The sequence below is a fragment of the Arachis ipaensis genome, chromosome B9 (assembly GCF_059453495.1).
Source record: "Arachis ipaensis isolate K30076 ecotype BB chromosome B9, ASM5945349v1, whole genome shotgun sequence".
In the NCBI taxonomy this organism is placed as follows: Eukaryota; Viridiplantae; Streptophyta; class Magnoliopsida; order Fabales; family Fabaceae; genus Arachis; species Arachis ipaensis.
In genome coordinates this window covers 140,527,740-140,549,482 of record NC_142444.1, presented here as the reverse complement: position 1 = coordinate 140,549,482, position 21,743 = coordinate 140,527,740, and the positions used below count along the sequence as shown (strand labels likewise).

Genomic DNA, 21,743 nt, shown 5'->3' with positions numbered 1-21,743 from the left:
TCCTATAAATCTTAGTCAGGCGGATTCAATTGGTTATGAGTTTTGATAATTAAAAGATAAATAAAACGTAAATTAAAATAAAGATACTTATGTAATTCATTGGTGGAAATTTCAGATAAGTGTTTGGAGATGCTTTGTTGCTTCTGAACCTCTGCTTTCCTATTGTCTTCATCCAATCATGCGTGCTCCCTTCCATGGCAAGCTGTATGTTGGTGGATCACCGTTGTCAATGGCTACCATCCGTCCTCTCAGTGAAAATGGTCCAAGTACGGTTTCTGTACGGCTAATCAACTGTCGGATCTCTCATCTCGGATGAAAAATACCAGGCACAGCTACCGCACGGCTAATCATATGTCGGTTCTCACTTGTGTTGGAATAGGATCTCTCTATCCTTTTGCACACTGTCACTGCGCCCAACATTCATGAGTTTGAAGCTCGTCATAGTCATCTTTTCCCAGATCCTACTCGGAATACCACAGATAAGGTTTAGACTTTCCGGATCTCAAGAATGCTGCCAATTGGTTCTAGCCTCTACCACGAAGGTTCTAATCTCACAGATTCGAATGCTCTGTTGTCAGGAGAGGCAAGTCAAATCCGTGGATCAGAGACCCAAGAGATTATACTTCGGCTGTCGTCCAATGACTACGTTGAACATCATGTAGACTGCTTGTGGTTGTCAGGCACGCGGATCTTGGCTAAGCGAGTAACGAAGATAGTGGGTGATTGTCACGGGTCACCCCTTCACTTTGAATTAATTGAATTAAGTACGAGAGTATATCTTGGAGAAGAAGTAAGCATGAATTGAAAGAGAAACAATAGTACTTGCATTAATTCATGAAGAATAGCAGAGCTCCGCACCTTAATCTATGAGGTGTAGAAACTCCACCGTAGTAAATACATAAGAGAAAAAGGTCTAGGCATGGCCGAATGGCCAGCCTCCCAAATGTAACATAAAAGTGAAAAGAGGTTCACCCCCCCTTTTACAATAGTAAAAAGTGCTATTTATACTAAACTAGTTACTAAGGATTACAGAAAATAAGTAACTAAGTGCAGATAGTGCAGAAATCCACTTTCGAGGCCCACTTGGTGTGTGCTTGGGCTGAGCATTGAGCTTTACATGTTCATAGGCTTTTTCTAGAGTTAAACTCCAGCTTGGATGCCAGTTTGGGCGTTTAACTCCAGTTCTGGTGCCAGTTCCGGCGTTTTACGCCAAAAAAGGGTCTCTGGCCGGCATTTAACGCCAGTTTAGGCCATCAAATCTCGGACAAAGTATAGATTATTATACATTTCTGGAAAGCCCAAGATGTTATCTTTCCAGCCCAATTGAGAACGCACCAATTGGACTTTTGTAGCTCCAGAAAAATGCGTTTGAGTGCAGGAAGGTCAGAATCCAACAGTAGGGGTGTTCGCTGTGCGATTTGGTTCGGTTTTTTAGAGAAAAGTCATCCGATCCAATCGTTTAATTTAACTGCGGTTCGGTTTGGTTCGGTTTTTTTTCGAGATCATCCGAACCAAACCAAACCAATTAAATTTGGTTTGGTTTAGTTCGGTTTGTTCGGTTTTTTCAATCGATTAAAAAAATGTCATACTATTTCACAAAGCCATAACATATAAAAGTAAAACTACATCCACAAGAGTAAAAAAGGTCTTAATACAATGAAATTCAACGATAAAAGAAATTATAATACCACAACTAAAATTATTAAAAGTTTAATAGTCTATACAATAAAAGATAAAAATAAATTTTCAGCAAAAGACAATCATGTTTTGGTGTTCTCTCCTGCAAAACTGCAAAACTGCAAAACATCTTTAAGCAAATCAACCTGAAATAATAATAATAATAATAATAATAATAATAATAATAATATAGCACCAGTGATTAACACAGATTGAGGAGATGCTATCTTTTACAATGGTACCTTTGTTAACAAGACAATTATTTTTAATAGTGATAATGCAGATGAAATAGAATGCAGAATAAATTTAAACTAATAATATCTCCTTTCAAATGCACCTTCAAATTTAGTTAGCACATTCAATTAGAAAAGGATTCAAGTGCTCAACACAAAAAAATATCAAATTCAAGCAAGCTCATATAAAACTTTCTGTCCGTATATCAAGTTGGATGATTTAGAGTCTGGGTCTAAAGGGATATTTCTGATATAGGCTGCATGAGTTTGAGTTAACTTTAGGTAACAAATCTTGCTTTATAATATGCATTTCTTGAATACTTCTGTTTTAATTTTTGTATTTTAATGTTTTAAGTTGAATTTTTCTGCATTATAGTTGAAAGTATAGTGACATACTGCTGATCTTAACATGTCATAATCTACACTCATAATTAGCATGATATATAATAAACAACCAAATAATTAAGGGCATGCACAAATAAAGAATCAAATCTCTCATATACACATGTAAATCTTAACATCTGCATTGACTTTTTAGCCCTGTATAAAACACACACACTTATGTAAAATGTTTTAAGAACCAGCCTGCAACAACATGACATGACCTGATTCATGGAAAGCTTGCTCATTACCAGGTTGAAAAAATAGATATATTATTAGAAAAATCCTAACAATTACTACAATAAACTCTAACAACACTTATAACTTGGAGTAGAATGATATTCTCCACACAATCTATCCACGGTAAACAAATTTAGAAATTTATTAAACAACCAACAACAATACCAACAAAAGTAATTCATACCATACAAATTCAAAATCCTGTTCTTATTATTCAAATTTAGCTGACCATACTGATTTCAATCTAACCCTATAAAGATCCAGAAGCTCCAAAACATACTAAATCACTTCAAAAGCAATTTGGTAATACAACACTCAACAAAATAGCAAAACAAAACACAACAGAGGCAGTTTCAGTAATTCAACAGCACAAAACAAACACTAGAAGCAGTTGAAGCAATTGGAGATGAAGTAATGAACAAGAAACAGAACATCAATTCCAGTCAAGTTACATACCTGACTCGGTGGCTCGGGCTCCATATCTGACTTGAAACAGTGCTATGTGTCCGCTGGGTGAGTGGGTGGTGCTGGGTCCGACTTGCGAGGATGTTGCTAGGTGTCGGGTTCTCTGTGCTACTGGAGTACTGGGTGCGACTTGCAAGTTGCGAGGAAGGTCCTGGGCATCTGGGCGCTGGGATCTGGCTGTGTGCTGGGCTGCTCTGTCCGCGAGGAGGTCCTGGAAGCAGTGGAAGGGTGGCGCTGCGAGGAAGGTCGGCAGCGCAGCGAGGTAGTGGGAGGAACGATCCCTCGCCGGCGCTGAGAGGTGCAGAGAGCGAGGCTGTGCTGAGACCTAGGGAGAGAGCGGCTAGGTTTCGTTCTTCGTTTGGGGGTGGGGCTTGGGGATTGCTTGGGGTAGGCTAGGTTACGTGCATTTAGGGGTGGAGTGGGCTTGGTTTTTTTTAGGGTTTTTTTTATCTTCCCGGTTCGGTTCCGTTCGGTTGGGGTTTCCAATGTCAGAACCGAAAACCGAACCGAACCGCAACAAAAATAGCAAAACATATTTTTTCAGTTTTTTTTTTGTTTTCGGTTTTTCGGCTCGGTTGGTCGGTTTAGTTCGGTCTGGATCGGTTTTGAACACCCCTATCTAACAGCATCTGCAGTCCTTTCTCAGCCTCTGAATCAGATTTTTGCTCAGGTCCCTCAATTTTAGCCAGAAAATACTTGAAATTATAGAAAAACACACAAACTCATAGTAAAGTCCAAAAATGTAATTTTTGCATAAAAACTATAAAAATATACTAAAAAGTTACTAAAACATATTAAAAACTATGTAAAAACAATGCCAAAAAGCGTATAAATTATCCATTCATCAGTCGCTTTATTATATTCCCTAAAAACAATACAACTATACAACTACTAAACCTATAAACCAGCCAACATATTTAAGGATATCCTGAAGTGGTGCTATTGTGAGAATGGTTGAATTCTTGTCTTCTCTCTCTTGATAACTCTGCATCACCCTCCAAAATGATACTTCTGCACCCCACATTCCAAGCAAATAATAAACCCTCCTGTTCATGGTTCTTCATTTTATATGTAGGTTTGATTTGTTCTTGTACATAATAAACATAAGAAATAACCGGTACCAAACCTGCTTTGTATTTTAATATCTAATTTTAACACATTTTCTTTATCTAAGGTAAAAAAATGTACTAAGGAAATAGGAAAAAAAATAAATAACTTAAAAAAGAAAAAGGAAAGAGAGACGATTAGTTTAACTTTTTGTAACAGAAATGGGGCCAAATAGCCATGAGTAGCTCAATTAGAAGTATTACTGTAGTAGCCCAATTAGTTGTAGCATGCTTTGGAAGTCTACAAAACTATTTTTCTTAAAGAAAAAATGAAAAAGAAAGAAGAAAGAAGCAGCTTTGAGAGGGACAAATGTTTTGAACAAATTTTCATGATAGGGTTAGAATACAGATAGTATAATTTAATCAGTTTTTACAACACCAACATAATGTTATCTTTTTATCAAAATGACCCCAAATAATACATATTTACAATATTTACTTGCTAGGCGTTGAAAACTTGGTAAAAATTATTTGGGTATAAGAACCTTTATCTATAATACAAAGGCATTTTGTATGATAACTAGAAAGAAGTGGTTTATACTTTATACCAAGAATAATCTATTCAAGATGACCATAGAATAAAAAACAATTTTTTTTCTTCTTTTTTAATTTATTTATAGGAACTAACAAGTAACAATTACTTCTTGCACTTGACATAAATTGGGGGGATTGGGAATATGACATTAGTAAAGAAAATCAATGAGTAAGGTACAAGTCTCATTAGGGAACTGAAATCTTCTATCCCATTTTCCTGTCTCCTTAGTTCCTTCAATAAAAATCTAACACCTGTAAAATCATGAGACCTCCCTTTTTCTTCTATTTTAAGATTCTCAAACCCAACATCTTTAAAATCATTCACACAGAAAAATGCGATAGAAGATTTGAGTTCCCAACTACAAGCACCTTGTTCATCAAAATTGCACTATACAAGTTCCACTTTTTTCAATATATAGATTTGTTCACCACCAGAACCTAGTACTTACAAGGCTATACTAAAAAGATAACTACCACCCTAAACTCAAAAATTGGAGGAAAAAATAGAATGTGTAACCACCTAATCACAATCTCTTAAAACCATTCTAGCAACCCCTCATACTAAACACAACTATGGCAAATCAATTTAACGACTTTATTTCATCCTTTCATGAAAAAATGAAATGCCTCGCACAAAACTATGGCAATCATTCATGTGCTCATATTTATTTGAATCTGTTGTATTTTGGTTTTCAAAAGAAAGACCATAGAAAGTTAATAAGTCAGAAAATTTTTTTCCGTAACTCTTGGTTGTCATATAAATAACATTCTTATGCACTAATAGTTCTTAGGTTTCATAGAATTTGATTGACCGATAATTTTAATCATAAAAAATTGAGTTCATTTTTCCTATTCCATTCTCCTAGCATTTATTTAGTACCTAACATGTTAAAATTTTAAGTTCAGTCATGGAGAATGATGGCAAAGAGTCATATAAGGATGGTGATCAATCTGAGGATTTAAGTGTTGAGTATAAGTGCAGTTCTGATGAAAGTGATAATATGGTGGATGTAACTGTAGATGAAGCAGAGGCATATATAATTAATGCTGATGGTTTTGAAAAGTTGATAACTGATTTGACCATCGAAGACATATGGGGACTGGTGTTTGATACAGAATCTCAAGTTTGTGAATTTTACGCCAAATATGCCAAGTGCTATGGATTTGTGTCCCGAAAAGACTTGAAGACGGTGGATGCTAATGGCAACATTAATACAAGACAGTTGGTTTGTAATAAAGCAGGAGAAAGACATTGGAAGCACCTTAAAAGGGACAATCGGCAAAGGGAGCATAAGAAAATTACTCGTGTCAACTGCAGGGCAAGGATTCGGTTCATTCATCACTATAGAACGGGTAAGTGGAAAGTTAGTGTCTTTGAGAGTGAACACAATCATCCACTGTGTCCACCTAAGTACAGACATCTTATTGCTGCGATTCGTGGGCTTGATGAGGCCGATAAAACACAAGCAGACAGCTTGCGAGCATGTGGTGTTAAAACTTGCCACATAATGGGTTACATGGTTTCCCAAAAAGGTGGATACGCTAAAGTGGGTTTTACCAGCAAAGACTTACATAACCACATTAGTAAGACTAGGCATGGCAAAGTGAAAGACGGTGATGCATTTGCTGCGTTGGCCTCTCTGTTGTTCAAGGCAGACAGTGACCCGTTATTTCTATGAAAGTTTACCTTAAAGGATGGTAGGTTGGATAATTTGGTGTGGGCTGATAGAGAAAGCGTTGTTGATTACGAATGTTTTGGCGATGTACTCGCTTTTGACACCACTTACAAGAAAAATGTCTACAACAAGTCCTTATTCATATTTTTAGGGACCAACCACCATGGCCAAATAACTATCTTTGGATGCGCCCTGCTCTCAGATGAAAGGTCCAAAACTTTCAAGTGGGCACTAAAGGTATTTTTGGAAATTATGTCAGGAAAACTACCCGGAGGCGTTGTGATAGACGGAGACCATGCTATGAGAGAGGCTATCTTAGAAGTATTTCCTGGTATACCACACCGCCTTTGTGCATAGCATCTCCATCGTAATGCGGTACAGAATATAAAAAACAAGCATTTTTGGGACAATTTTAATGTATTATTGTATGGACAGTTTACCGTACAAATATTTGAAGAGAGATAGAGCGAGATCATATCCAAATACGGACTTGCCAAGAATGAATGGGTCCAGGGCATTTATAATGACAAAATGAAGTAGGCTACCGCATATTTGAGGGAGCACTTCTTTGGCCACATAAGAACTACATCTCAGTGTGAGGAAATTCATTCATTATTGAAGAACTATGTTGACAGCAAAACCAGTCTCCTTGAATTCATGCATAAATTTAGTGAAGTACTAAGGCATTATCGAAACAACCATCTTACTGCTGACTTTGAAGCCTTTTATAAGTTTTCTGTTTTGACTACGTGCTTGGAAAGTTTTGAGAAACAAGCTGCTGAACTTTATACTAGAAATATTTTCAAACTTGTGAAAGATGAGATAGAAGCAACAGGTGCCTTAAATGTGACTAAATGCCCAAATAGTGGAGACATTGTTCAGTACAACACGAGCGAGTATTTTAATCAGCAATGGCAATTTAAAGTATCTTACAATAAAGACAAGGACCTATTTGCGTGTGAGTGCAGGCTATTTGAGACTCGTGGATTACCGTGCTCCCACATCTTTGGGGTCTTGAAGAATCGCAATGCAAAATGCGTCCCTACATCTCTTATCCTGAAAAGATGGACAAGAGATGCAAAGAGTGATTTTATATGCTCAATTGGCGAGCAAGACCCCGCTGATGATATAGTGCCCATACTTATATGCACTGCAATGGCATCAATTTGTTGGAAGCTGTGTGATATTTCTTCAAAAAATTCAGCCGACTATAGGGAAATCTCAAGTGAGTTACTTAAGCTAATTTCGAAGGTGAAAAATAAAAGTGATGCACAAGCGAGACTTTTCCCCACGTCAGCGCTAATAAGTGATCCAACTGTTGTGAAGTCAAAAGGTGCTCCAAAAAAGGTTCCAAAAGGCCAAAAGAGGCGAAGATGTTCACATTGTAAGTCAAGCAGGCATTTCGTTAGGACATGTCCATTACTCGTCAAGGAGGACTCCCCCGCCAAATACTCAAATGCTGAAGATGAACCAATGGTATTAATATAATGCCTTTCTTAATTAGTTACTTTATGCTTACCTTTCACTTTGAAGATCCTAATGATGTCAAACCAGAGGTACTTTTGTCCCTTTCTTCGCTGAAATCCTCATTTTTAATAATGTTTAGTTTAATTTAACTTTGGTTAAAGTTTTCAGCAAGATTGAAAACACTATACATGTATTTCCTTTTTGTTAAAGTCTTCACTTGATAAACGAGAATGTATACTTCAACCTGTACCGGAGCTAATTTAGCAAAATATTATTAATTTCTGTTTTACAAGTGCTTTTAATTAGTTATTTTTTTAACATTTGTCAAAGGTTATTATTGGTTTTCAAACTTTTTTTAGACACTTGTCATCTTGTATTAGATATTTTATTTGTTGGGGAAATAGATAGTAGCTTGTAACAAGGATATAATGTCTTTTGACAATATATTATCGGTGAAAAGAAATCTAATGTAAGACCTTTCAAAATGTTTTAGCCTTTTACTTGCTGCACACAGATTTTGATCAATCTTTTTATGTTTAGTTGCTATATTTTGAGCAATTTTTTAATTTTTTTTAACAGGTTGAAGAATGTGATGCCAATAAACAGACTCCCACTCAGAACACAAAATCGGTAGAAAATACACCCGTACACAATAACAATAATTTTAAAGTAAGCACTTATCTATGTTATACCATCTATCAAATTTATTGGCATTTTAATTCAAATATGCAACATATTATTCTCGTAGTGCTTATATTATTTCTTATTATTCTGTTACAAAAAATTCAAGGGTGGTGGAAGCAAGAAGTCTGTATCTAAATTGACAGAGACACTGAAGATTAGAGCAAATGGAAAAAAAAGTCGACAGAAGGTAACATTTCACTTATCTAATAATTTATATTAGATAATTCAAGAAGGAAAATTAAAGTCTTAATTTGAATTTAAATTATTTTAATCCAATACCATAAATGCAATTGAGAGATTAAGGGTGAGTGAGGTCAACACTTTGAGAAAAGTTTTACTCGCCTCTAACTTGTCTGACTAGTTTCTTTATTTATTTTTTTTAAATTTTGTATCGTAATTATTTAAAAATTATGATTTATGTTTAGACCGAAGAAATCACTCTAACTCAAGAGACATTAAAAGATAAGACCAACACATCAGGAATAGAAGTGGCAGAAGTTCCAGATGCAGCCACAACCAAGAAAACAGGATTGCCACAATATCCTATGCATCATTATCCAGTGGTCCATCCTTATCAACCTTATGGTGGAGTCCTCCCTATTCCTTTTCATCATGTTCCAAATGGCATGGCGTACTTCAACTAATATCCTTCTACTGTCGGAATTACATCATATCCTCAGTTTTCCCATGTCTCGTCGTATTCTAGTGGATCCAGTGATAGCAATACATGGTTGGACTTTTGAATGATGTCATCAACAACAAAAAAGCATAGAGTTATAATCTATATATTATATTTTTAATTTATGCATGTTAACATTGCTGATTATATCTCCCTTTCAAGTGCTTGTGATATCAATTTATAAAAATTAGGGGTGGTTCATAAGGCCGTATCATTACAAATGTTGACGACGTTGTTTTTATTGTGTTATTGACGCTGATTTTGAATAAAATCTTGTTCTGTTATTACCTTCTCAAAAGTGAACTGATAATTGATATCTCCAAATCTTGTTATATGGTGATTGAATCAGAGGGGATAAGATAAATGCATATTGTGGTATTCTTGGTTCAATGGGTTTGATTTTATGAATAAGTTTAGGGGAGATCTAAAAGGGGGTCAGAGGAGGATGCATACACTTCAAGTTATACTGATTACACTTATTACCATCTTCATCAACTCTTTCTGTTAGACGTATCAAGTAGATGACTTGATATAATTGTTCATGTTATTCATCCAATCCGTTCCATAATTACTAAATATTATTCTAGACTTACTCATGACACTGAGGTCTGCCTTTTGTCTAGTTGATGACTTATGTCATATTATTGTTTCCATATTGCAATGATCTAAATGAAGGAAAGCATATAAGCTTGGAAACCTTCAGTATATGTATTCAAACATTGTATTATTTGCATTTATATTCAGAATGTACAAACATATTTATCCATTGAAACTTGGAAAGAACTTTTTAAAATATGAATTTATCTAATATAAGCTATTCATATGAATTAGCATTGAAATATCCGAGTTTTACTGTAATTATGGCAACTAATATTTTTGGTAGCTTGAGTTTCTGATGCATGCTCTTGTGTGTTTCCAGTCGTACCTAAGGGTATCACAACAACTTCATACAATGAACCAGGTGGTTGTTTTGGCTACAATTGGTTCCATTATGTCTCTTGTGTGGTATTGGCTATGGAATGCTTTTATTTAGGATGCATATCAATCCTCTTTATTTGTTAGGATCATTGGTTTATCGAGTTCTACAGGAATTTGCATTTGTTTTGTTGTATTTGTGATCCGTCATTGGCTTAAAGATGACTAAAACCACACTAAACCTGTTGTAGCATTGCACTAAATTGTGTTGGTTAATGACATATCATTTTGTATATTAAGATTGAAGTATTTGTTATATACCAGCAGAAACAATGAGGGCAATACTTAGTTGTTTATCAAGATTGAACCTCTTCAGATAGGACAATACTAGTTAGAAGCAATGAGGATTAATCCAAAAACTACTGAATTGTTGCCACTACATTATGATGAGTTTATTGACAAGTAAGGGACTAGTAGTATACTTAAATCGTTTGGAAATGTGTGAATGTTGTTATTATGTGATTTATTTTCTTAAACTTATTGGCTTGATTAATGGGGAGGGACCTGAATAATTTAGATAAGGTTATTGTTCAAATACCAATGTTATTTAGATACTAAAAATACACTTCTTGATTAGTACATACTGACATTTACTGAAGTGCGTAATTAAGGTGTGAAACACATGATGACCTTTGTGGTACATGTGCAAGGATTTAGTTGCTCAGCTTCAGAATGATGAGACCAAGTCCAAAAAACATTTAAAAGAGAGTCCAAATTTCAACAACATTTTATTCAAAGTTGGTACCAATCAAAGTCACATTAAAGCTTTCTCATCACTTTAGGAGCGTCATTGGTTGTGTGCAGTTAGGACAAGGTGATGCTACTTCTGCTGTAATATCAAGTTCTGTTGTAAGTTGTAACCTAGTCAATCAAAAAAAATGGCTTCTTTTTGTTTAGTTTTGTTAAAATCCTAAAACCATAAAAATATTCATCTCCATTTTACAACTACTTTCACTTCTCCATGTTTGTATTTTTATCCTTTCAAATATGGCAATGCCTAAGACTAAGAAGCAACAATAAACTGCAAAACTAACATCAGTGTTACATTTATATCTCATGGTTTTGCTTAAGAAGCAAGTACAAGCCATTTAAAACATCAAGAACCACTTAAGTATTATACAGGAGAAGCAGAAACGACCAAAACCAGAGTTCTATAACATATAGCTAACTAGTTTAACCCTCCTGGATGGACAGCATTCTGATTCTGATTCATCTCTAAGAGAGAAACCAATTCAACAAACGAAAATCCTTAAAAGAAGCACTGAAATCCACATTAAACCCTTGAATATGCGGTTCCACTAATTCAATAACTGAGGCAATTCCATTCAATAACTGAGAACAAACTTTTCTCATTCTTCCTCCAATTCTGATTCAGCATTCCGAATCCAATCAATGAATGGTTGAGCATTCTTCCATATCTGAGAGTCCTTCTTATCACCCTTCAGTCCCTTTGAATACCAATGCACGACATGCTCTTCCTCCACCAAATCAACATCATAGAGGGCTTTCAGAATAAGTGCAACCTCATTCAACTCATTGCTACCTTTCTTGTAACAGAACTCCTCAGCAGCATTGAGCAATAACAGCTGTGATCCCTCGTCATCTCCAGCTACTGCACCAGCAAGGTGATTCTTCCTCTTGGTAGCTTCTTTTCCAAACGCTTTTTGGACGCCATCAAATAATCCTTCAACAAGTGCATTCATCTTCTCCTGAGCAGATACAGGAAATGCAACAATATGTGACTGCAATTCCTTCGCTGCAACACCTTTCTTCAAATATGCTTTCACTTCCCTGACCACAGTTGCATAGTTAACAGTGTCACCATTCTCAGAACCCTTGCATATCAGAGCATATCAGAATCAATATTCAAGATCATTAACAATCCTAAATCACAGTAATGACTAATTATAACAACAATTGAAGAAGCAAAATGAAAATTTATAAATTAACTAACCAATTAAAAGTTTAAAACAACAATTACAGTTAAAAAATAAAAAAAATAAACTTCTAAAGAGAGTAGAGATTGTAGGATCGTTGTGAAAAATCCAACTCGACCAGGCTTAGTCAAGGGGGAAGATGAATGTACTTACCTGCTCAATCAATTAAGGAATGAACTAGATCCTTCAAGACAGAGCACAGAGCGGGACAAGGAGCACGACGGTGGGGCTGACGCGGTGGAACAGAGACGGCGTGGCAGGACAGTGGTTGCGCGATGGAGGAACGAGGCGAGACCAGTTGCGGCGACGACGGTGGCTTCAAAGTTCAAATAGTGCCGGAGATGACTGGCAAGCAAGGCGGTGGGTTCGACGGCGGTGGCTGGACGAAGCATGTGTGGGAGTGAGGGAGGAGCTCGAGTTGGAGAGGAAGGAAGAGGATGGTCGCGTGAGTGAGAGAGTGGCAGAGTGCTTCGTTTGGATTTTGGGGAAGAGGTTCACATAATTAGGGTTTCCACAATGAACGAAACGGCGCCGTTTAGTGAAGTTTTTTGAAAACCGGTCGGGTTCCAGTTCGGTTCGACCGACCGATTCCTGGCCGGTTCGACGATTCAATAACAATTTTTTAATTTAGTGGTTATAGCTTCTAACCAAACCGTCTTGCTCACCGGTTCATGTTCGATCGGCCGGTTTGAACCGGTTTTCAGAACCTTGTTAAAAATGCATATATGAAGTTTTTTCAATCCAAGCGGTGCCGTTTTTGGCATTTTGTGAAAATTCAGAAAACCGGCCGGGTTCCGATCGGTTTGACTGACCGGTTTTTGACCGGTTCTACTGTCTTATATCGGTTTTTCAAAATGCCGGTTTTAGCATCTGCCCGAGTCATTTTTGCAGCGGATCACTTTTCAACCGGTTCGACCGGCCAATTCGAACAGATTTTCGGAACATTGATTAAAACCATTACTTGTCCAGCTTACAACACAGAAGTAGTTCAAGAAATCGAAATGCTAGAGTAAAAAAAAACATTAATTTTCAAAAAGAGTCCATAAAAAATATAGTGCATAATAATTTTTTAAATAAAAGAGATGAAACTAACAAGTCTTAGTAGTTAATATAAACTAAACATGACTACATGACAATTACGATTTTTAAATTTTTGTTTGACTCCTTCTATTTATACTTATTGTAATTCCTGGTAGCAGAGTCAATGACATTACATAGCATCAAGTTGTGGGGACTTAGAATCAAATCCAATGCAAGTCATATCCTTGTACCATCATTAACCTGAAAAATATAAATATTTAAGGTTACCAACAAAATCATACACGTTAGCAATTGAAGTACTAATTTTTTTAGCAAAAGAAAATTACATTTATTGTATAATTATACGTCTTCCTGTAGTTTGTCATCCAGGTTGCCACCCATACCCCCACAATCATTACTGTGTTAAATAAGACGCGGTTAGCTTATGCAGATAAAAATTTAAAAGAGGAAAACACAAATACAGATATTTCTTACGAGCCAAGAGCTTGTTCTCCTGTTTCTAGCATATCCACAAATGCAAAATCAAGTATCCTTGGCCTGAACAGAGTGTTGTATTTATAGAACGAGTCATACTTGAGCATATCTTCCAGATATTTTGCCTATTCATATAGGAAAAAAATAAATAAAGGATGATATTTGAAACCTAAAAAATGTCATAAAATGAAAATGGGAAAGTTAATTTACCAGCTTTACTATACTCGATCTCTTTTGCTCTTTATCTGAAGCAATCGGTAGGGAGTCTAGCAGAATTGTTTGATGATTGCACAAATCAAAAACAACCAGATACCAATGTGTGTTGTTCTCGTTGACAGGTAAAAAAATCTAGTACCAACTTTCACGTATTAGAATATTACTAGATACAATTTTTTTTTTAAATATAAGGTATAGATCAGTTCATAAAGATAAATGCCATTAAATAATAAAAAAATTAAAAATACAATAAATCATATACCTTTTTTAGACCTTCATCAACTTTTTCCATAAATTCTTTTTGATAATATTTCAACAGAACTTCAATTTTGGTATCACATTAGAGTATGAATTGCTGAATTTAATAGTTAGGGGCTAAGTCAGTTACACCAATTAAGTAATAAGATAAAATAAATAAAAACGGTAACAAGCCTGACAAAGACATTGCGTACCGAAAACACAGCTGGCAAATACCAGTATGTTTGACATCTTATTTCTTTCTCCTGCATGGTTAGCATAGTAGCCACCAAATCCAACACCTATGTGGTAAATAATAAATTTATTAGGAATTAAAAGTATGCTGGAGATAACAATTTAATTATGCACTTACATCCCCATGCACCCACTCCTTGGAAATTAATGACTTGAAATTGTCACGAGTTCCGCTAAATTTGTTTGTTGTCGCCAATACCTCATCACTACAAATACGAATCACATTAATATTGTACTATTTTTTAAATTTTTAGTAGATAGATAATGAGGTATTTAACCTTCTTTTATTTGGTGCAAATACATAGGTTGCCATTTTAATATCTAAGTCATCCAAATCCATGTATGCAGGAGGCTTAAATAAAATTGGGATCCACTGCAAAATAAAAAAATTGGTGAGATCACTAAGTTATATAACCGTAGATGATTGATGTGAATGTTTGTGATATGAGAACTTACAAATGGCCATTCAATTCTCCGTTTATTGTGCTCGATTTTTTTCTAGTTTAGGGTAGGCATGCTAATAGAATATCTACTTGGTGTACTCTTTTTTAAGAGTGCCTTTTGCTCCTTAGTTAGAGATTTGTGTGAGGTCCCTGGTGGAGTTTTTTATTTTTTGAAAAGTTGTTTTTAATGGAGGCAGCATTCACACCAACATTATTTTCAGACAAATATGAATTCCAGATAATTCTTCTCTTGGCCGTCGATATCTTCTTATCGCGTACACTTGTTTGTTTTGATGCCTTTTTATTTGTACCGGAGTAAGACTGATGATGTTGTAGAGACTTTAGCAGTTTAAGAATTTCATCTGTATCTCTTGGATTAGTAGATTGAAAAGGATATAAGAGAGTAGGAGGCTGAAAATTTGTGACAGTTGGACCTACAATAAATGATGGTGGGAATATGTTGTATAGTGATGGATGCATGATTGTCAGATATTGGTTAGAATATGCTGCAGCAGTATAAAAACTGTGGTACATAGAATAGAAAAATTTGGGTATGTGAGGTATATGGTTGAAGTACGGATAATATAAGAGTTGGTTATCAATAGCGTTAATGCTAAACTCTCTTGTGTCTCTTTTGTTCTCGCTACCTGGAAGTGATTCGGATGATTCTCGCTTACCCATGTCAAGCACTCAAGCATATATGTAACACAATTATAATTATAATGTGAATATAATTTGCTAATGACATGTTAAAATATGTCTTTATATATAGTTCAAATTTTTATTTGTTCCTACTTTATTTTTGAGAAACTATCATTTAAAAAGATTTTCTTATTTTATATTCATATCATATCATATAATTATAAGGTATATGCATTGTTAGTGGCTGTAATTTAAAAAAATTTACTATTTAAAGTAGATATTTTTTTTTAAAAAACTATTGAAAGTAGATATTATTTTTATAAGTTAATATTAATTTTCGTAACAATAAATTTATAATTTTTAATAATAAATATATTACCTTTTAAAGTTGCATATTATGTAGAAATTATTATTTTTATTCAGATATTTATCATCGTATATATTGTTATTCAAATTTACGTGTAAGAAAAACATAATTTTTTTATAAATAGATATTTTATTTAACGTTATATATAATTGCAAATTTATTTTAAATATCTAAAAATTATTTACGGTCAAGTTTAGATGAAATATATAATTTATTTAAAAATAAAATCTGTGTGATTCATTTTGATTATAACACTAATAAGATTGTCACTAATTGATTGAATTTATATTTAATATAGATTCACTCTAAATTTATATATAATAGCGGATCTCTTTTATTTATTGTTATATATTCTCTCTAAAACACTTAAAATTATAAGCTAATTACAATGGTCAAAATACGTAGAAATAATCGGGTTGCTTCTGTGAAGACAAGTTCTATGCTTAACATGAAGAATTATCAAGAACCAACAAAAAATTTGAACAGGTATATAATAATTTTTATTTTTAATTATCTTATTTTATGAATTTGTTCTTAATATTTTTCTATGATTCTTTGATTTAAAAATATGTGTATATAGTATTATTCTATCATATAAAAAATATATAAAGTTATTATTCTATAATTCTCAGCATACATGATATGAGTATTCTTTTTGGCAAAAATAAATAAATGAATAAATAAAAGCAAAAAGGATTTAGGGTTTGCTCAAACACTCCCTTCTCACTCCCCAAGGTCATGACGCTGGGAAAAATAATCTGAATGTTAAACTAAATCCAAACTCCACAATCAAGTTTCACATGCAAAACCTGTTAATGGTATGTTCCTCTTCGGCTCTTCCCTCTTGGTGCTTCCTTACACATTCGTCATCGTAGTCCTCTGGCTTCGTTGTCACCGACTTGCCGTCACAGGTGCGGGCAACCGGTTTTCTTTCTTGATTCTGGGTCAGTGGATCAAGGCTCTGAAAGCCAAGCTTGCTTTGCTCTGTGTTACCAAGGTCACTAGTCTTTTCTAGGTTTACTTTGCTGGATTGCTTTCTTTCTGAATTGATTTTGGTGGTTTATGGATTCTGACCTATTTCTTGTTCTGTGAAAAAGGGATTTTTGCTTTTGGGTCGGTTTAGTGTGTGTGGTCTTTTGCTCTATTTTATCTTTATCTGAAGCTGAATCTTGGGTGCTGCCATTCTTTGATTGCTTTCTATGTATTCTTTTTCTCTTCATGTTATTCGGTTTAATACTTTGGATGTCTCTTTGGGATGCTTTGTTGTTTCTAAAGTTTTAGTTTTTATTTTCTATATTTTTACATCCGTACTTATTTTTTTCTTTATCGTTACAGTGAACAGTTGGAACAAGTGACTTTGGATTCATTAGCCAATTCAATTGGTCAATTGACTCAATTAGTTCAATCTATTGTTTAACATTTGGAAAATAATGTCAACTCCCCCTCTAAAATGTTTAAGGTCTTTGCTTCCGAATCTAATACTCTTACTCAACAAGGTAGTGCATCGAGTAATCCATTGTTGTTATGCTCTATTGAGAAGGCAAAAACGGATTTGTCAATTGCTAAAAAAAGGAGAAAAAACTCACTTGTTCCAAATACTGTTCTTGGATTAGAGCTGCCTATTATGAGTACTATGTAATAAGTAATTTAATTTTATTATTATTATTATTATTATTATTATTATTATTATTATTATTATTATTATTATTATTATTATTATTATTATTATAGTAATAATTATTTTTTTTATATTTAGTGGGTGCACGTATCTTTTAAACCAACAGCTTCGATGGATTTGGACGATATTGAGCTTGCAATTGCAGCATACTTGTATAGTGATCTATTGGTAGATAAGTAAGTAAATTTAATAGGCATATTATTTTTTAACGGCATTGTGAATTTTTTTAGCTATTTTTATTTACGTTAATTTGTCTTTGGCAGCGACGAGGAGGATATAGTGTTTTCAGATCATACAGCTCACAGAGATGTATTCAGGAGTTTGATGCCAGGCAAGCTAATTGCTTCTCTTGTGCTCGACTTAGTAGCAGATATGATGAAGATAGAGTTGACCAGAGAAAGTAGTTATTGGTTTTTACCTACTGTTTTTGCGGTAAGCATATCAGAGAAATCACACTAAAATAATGCTGGTATTTGTTATTTTTATTGCGCATATAAACAAGTGGCAAAAATAATGCAGTTGTCAGAGAAGACAAAAATAGATCCCAGCTGTCTGCCGTCTTGCATCACAGATGTTTATTTCGGCAAAGTCAACTCATTAAAAAGAGAAAGAATTGTTGCATACACCATATAACATAACTTAATGCTTGTTATTCAAGAAGTTTATATCATTTTTAAATTCAAATTAGCAAATATGGGTATGAAATAAATTTAATAACTAAAATGGCTTTCTCTTGATTAGGTGTTTATCCCTGTATCTGAGACTATTGACGAAGGTCATCAACACTGGTACCTCGTAGTGATCGATCGTGTTACAGGACAAATCATTTTGCTTGACCCGTTGCCCATTGAGAAACAGTTCAAGCAAAAGAGGACAGCCTTGAAATTAGTAACCATATTTTATTTTATTTTTTTTGTTAATTATCTAGATATATGACTAAAAAACCGAATTCTGACATAGACTTAAACAGGCCATTTTTTTAGACGAAGTATTAGAAGATCATTCATTCTATGACTTTGAGACTACTCTGAATCTGAATTCTTCACAATTTGAATTAGAAAAACCGGAGGGCCTTCCCACCCTTGAACATAGATCATAAGATAATATTAGTAGTAGTTATTTCTATGAAAGTTATGCATTATATAGTACTCTAATATATCTTGCTCGATATTTAGGAATGACGCGGGTGTGTGGGTTGCAAGTTGGATGATAGCTTGTTTTGAAGATGTTCATTTTAATATAAAGGTAATATTATACATTATTTTTTATTCTCATTCTTTCTTTAATATTTAGGTAGTTAAGCATTATGTGTAAATGTTAATGTTTTATTAGGTTGATGATGGGAATCGAATGAAGATTGCAGTCTCACTCGTGTCGAAGAATCATAACATGATCGCGTATAGGGTCAAAAGAAAGGCCTTTGAAAATCTTAGAAAGCTGTATAATAATCAGCATCTTGATTATTAAGAATTCATGGAAGATTAGATTTATAACATTCCCTTTTTGTTATTTTTTGTGGGCATATAAACCTTCCAGTGACATACCCAGTTTATATTTTGTTTACGTTTGTGTTCGTATTTGTTTGCCAGATTATTTAATGCCTCTGTTTGACTAGAGATATAAGTATTATGATTTTTAAAGGTGGGTCTTCATGGCCATCATTATTACTTCTATGTTTTATGATTTTTCTGCTAGTGGTGCTTATTATTATGCCATTTTGATATTATGATTGATTTGATCATAATTAGATGGATTCAGAATCAATACATGTTACCTAATATTAGTATCTTTGATATATGAATTGAGCTCTGTTGGGATTTGAAGTGAAGATTTTTCCTATTACTTTTGTTTTATCTTATTTATTTATTAGCTCTTTAGGATATTTCTTTGCATTTTGATCATTCCCTCTTGATGTGGGAGTTCTAGTGCAACTCCGGTTTTCCCTCTTTTCTGCAGTTTGAAGTGGAAGTGGGAGTTCAGGTGATTTGGATTACACCCGAGAGAAGGGGCTGGTTGATGCAGCTTTTGGTTAAATAATTAAAAGTTCATTTATGCTCAGTTTTGAAGATGCTTCCTGATTAGAGAAAAAAGGTAAACTTACTCGGCTCATATGTGTATTTAGATTCACATGTATGTTTCTTAATATGTTTTGGATTGGTTTTGACTTTAGAAAAGTCACATAATGCGATTGATGTGAATGTGATGCTATTGATATGTTTCTTTTCATGGAGTTTTGCTTTGATGCCTTACTTTAGTGTTTGTGAAATTCAGGGCATGGATTGGATCTATGTGTAGTTTGCGAGGATTTAGATATGTATCTCTGAAATAGTCTATGTAGTTTTTGGATACTCTAGAAGTGAGAAATTAAAAGGTTACCATCTTTAGATCAAATGATCTGAGATTGGATATTATTCTTATAGATCTATGTACTTATATAGTGATATTATTGCTAATTATTAATGAATTGAACTTAACTTTTTTTCTTATTATACATCACAAAGATTGTAATGAAGTCAAACTAATTTACATTCTAAGATTCGAACTAGCCCTGCTTGAGCATTTCCTTTGGATGGTAAATAACTGGTTTTGTTTATCAGTTTATAAGAGTTTGATGAAGCTAATCTGGTTTAAATTCTACTGATATAATTCAACTTGTGAAATGCCTTTTATTCTGTAGCCTAAACCCCTGAAGAATTTGAATGGAATCGTTGAGGTAAGAAATGATAAAGGTTGCGTGTTACAACTTTACAAGTCCTGAGTAAAGGACCAGTGTCATTGAGGCATTGGAGATTGGACCCTCCTTAGGTTCTTCACTTATCATGGTAATGGTATCATTGACATGTTTAATCTTAAATGAGGTCCTAAAACCTGAAGAAGGGGATAAGAAATAAGGGCCAAGTGAGTTTTATAATTTACAAGTGATCAAAAGAATTATTTTCATTATTAGGAGAATATAACTCAGATATCAATAAAAGTTTTAAACATTTCTCTGTACATTTAATTGTTTGTCATATTTATGTAATTGAAGTGTAACTCATACTATGTTTATTAGGTACCGGCATTGTAAAGATTCATGCAAAATCGGCGGTCACATCAACAAGACTTTCACATTACCTCATCTACTATTCTTGCGTCAACCTTGCACATCACAAGATTGAACACAAGAAACCAAGGAGTAACTAACACAGATTCAAATTCAGGGGCAGGGTTCAGGCCGGGGTTTGATCCATCGGCACCTCAGAACAGTGCAGGAGTTGCTGAGCCTCCAGGACGACCAGAAAACAATCAAGACAGCGTAGCCAACCCCGTGCAGATTCCCGGGCAAGCTGACATTCGACAAGCAGAAGGTGGTCCGAACCCCGGTTTCATGAATTCATTCAGTTCTATGTTATTATGGATCTTAGGAGGTGCTTCATCTGAGGGTCTCAACTCGTTTTTTTCAAAGTTCAGAGATGTTAGAGACAAGGGACAAGTTTTTGCTGAAACTCCTCATGATGAAAACCGTGAGAATTAGGAGAATGACAGATAGTGGTAGAACATTAGATTTTGATCATAAGTACTTGTTAATACTTAATATAGGAATACTGTACGGCATATCATATAGGTGACTGAACTTTCTCTCTCTTTGGTCCAAATGAAAATAAAACTAACGAAAAAGAATGTGTATATAATGTATATGTATATTCTTTATAGCTTTTTTTTCTTTCATAAATATTGAAGGTTTGATGTCTATTCTGTCTTCCTCAAAGCTAATAAGCTATAGGCGGATGGAATTGTTCCCCCAAGAAAGATAAAGAACTTATAAAGTAGGAGGAAAAAGATTCTCTAATATAAGGAAAATTTTTAAAATAATAAAATAAAAATTAATTATCATTTTCATTCAAGAATAATTAGATTTTTTATTTATTTTACCAACTTTTTATTTTAGGAGCTGAATGCAGAATAAAATGAAATTTACAGTGAAGTCTAGTAAGATATTCATAAAACAGTGGTTAACTAGTTATAGGTACTATATACACAAATATATGTAATTATCAGCTATTTCTTATGGAGAAATAATCCAATGCCAACATTGAGTCATGAATTGTATATCTATCATTAACAGAAAATTTGTGTCTTTAACTGATAGCAAATGCATTCATATCTGCATACAAAATATACAAATGTACAACTATAGTTATCATTAGCAACAATTTTCTAAGATTCTAAAAGCTTCTTGCCGTTGTTCATCACTCAATTCTTTGGGGAAGTCAACTAAAAGCTTGACATGGAGGTCACCTCTTTTCCCATCGTTTTTAAGGGTTGGCATGCCTTGACCTTCAATAACCTTCACATA

General features: G+C 34.2%; 2 protein-coding genes across 3 annotated transcripts; one reads left to right on the top strand and one right to left on the bottom strand.

Annotated features, from left to right (window-relative positions):
* Positions 1-11,466: 11,466 nt before the first annotated feature.
* LOC107619007 (eukaryotic translation initiation factor 5-like) lies at positions 11,467-12,446 on the bottom strand. Its single transcript, XM_016321213.3, has 2 exons — positions 12,318-12,446; positions 11,467-11,952 (listed from the first exon to the last, which is right to left on the bottom strand). Exons 1-2 carry the CDS (start codon positions 12,444-12,446, stop codon positions 11,467-11,469), a joined length of 615 nt encoding a protein of 204 aa, XP_016176699.3.
* A 5,043-nt stretch (positions 12,447-17,489) lies between these two features.
* LOC148546570 (uncharacterized) lies at positions 17,490-19,063 on the top strand. Of its 2 annotated transcripts, XM_088497991.1 has the most exons (5): positions 17,490-17,583; positions 17,671-17,839; positions 18,149-18,295; positions 18,583-18,652; positions 18,740-19,063. In XM_088497991.1, exons 1-4 carry the CDS (start codon positions 17,519-17,521, stop codon positions 18,586-18,588), a joined length of 387 nt encoding a protein of 128 aa, XP_088354117.1. In that variant the 5' UTR covers positions 17,490-17,518; the 3' UTR covers positions 18,589-18,652; positions 18,740-19,063. The 2 variants fall into 2 exon arrangements, with proteins under 2 accessions (XP_088354117.1, XP_088354116.1); XM_088497990.1 differs by lacking the exons at positions 18,583-18,652; positions 18,740-19,063 and having other exon boundaries at positions 18,149-18,423.
* Positions 19,064-21,743: the final 2,680 nt, after the last annotated feature.

Bases quoted from the DNA above. Each gene is read 5' to 3' on its own strand.
- LOC107619007 (XM_016321213.3), bottom strand. From the start codon at position 12,446: ATGCTTCGTCCAGCCACCGCCGTCGAACCCACCGCCTTGCTTGCCAGT. The intron at 11,953-12,317 runs GTCCTGCCACGC...CTGATATGCAAG, and splicing joins TCCTCCATCGCGCAACCACT to GGTTCTGAGAATGGTGACAC.
- LOC148546570 (XM_088497990.1), top strand. From the start codon at position 17,519: ATGGATTTGGACGATATTGAGCTTGCAATTGCAGCATACTTGTATAGT. The intron at 17,584-17,670 runs GTAAGTAAATTT...TGTCTTTGGCAG, and splicing joins AGTGATCTATTGGTAGATAA to CGACGAGGAGGATATAGTGT. The intron at 17,840-18,148 runs GTAAGCATATCA...TCTCTTGATTAG, and splicing joins TTTTACCTACTGTTTTTGCG to GTGTTTATCCCTGTATCTGA.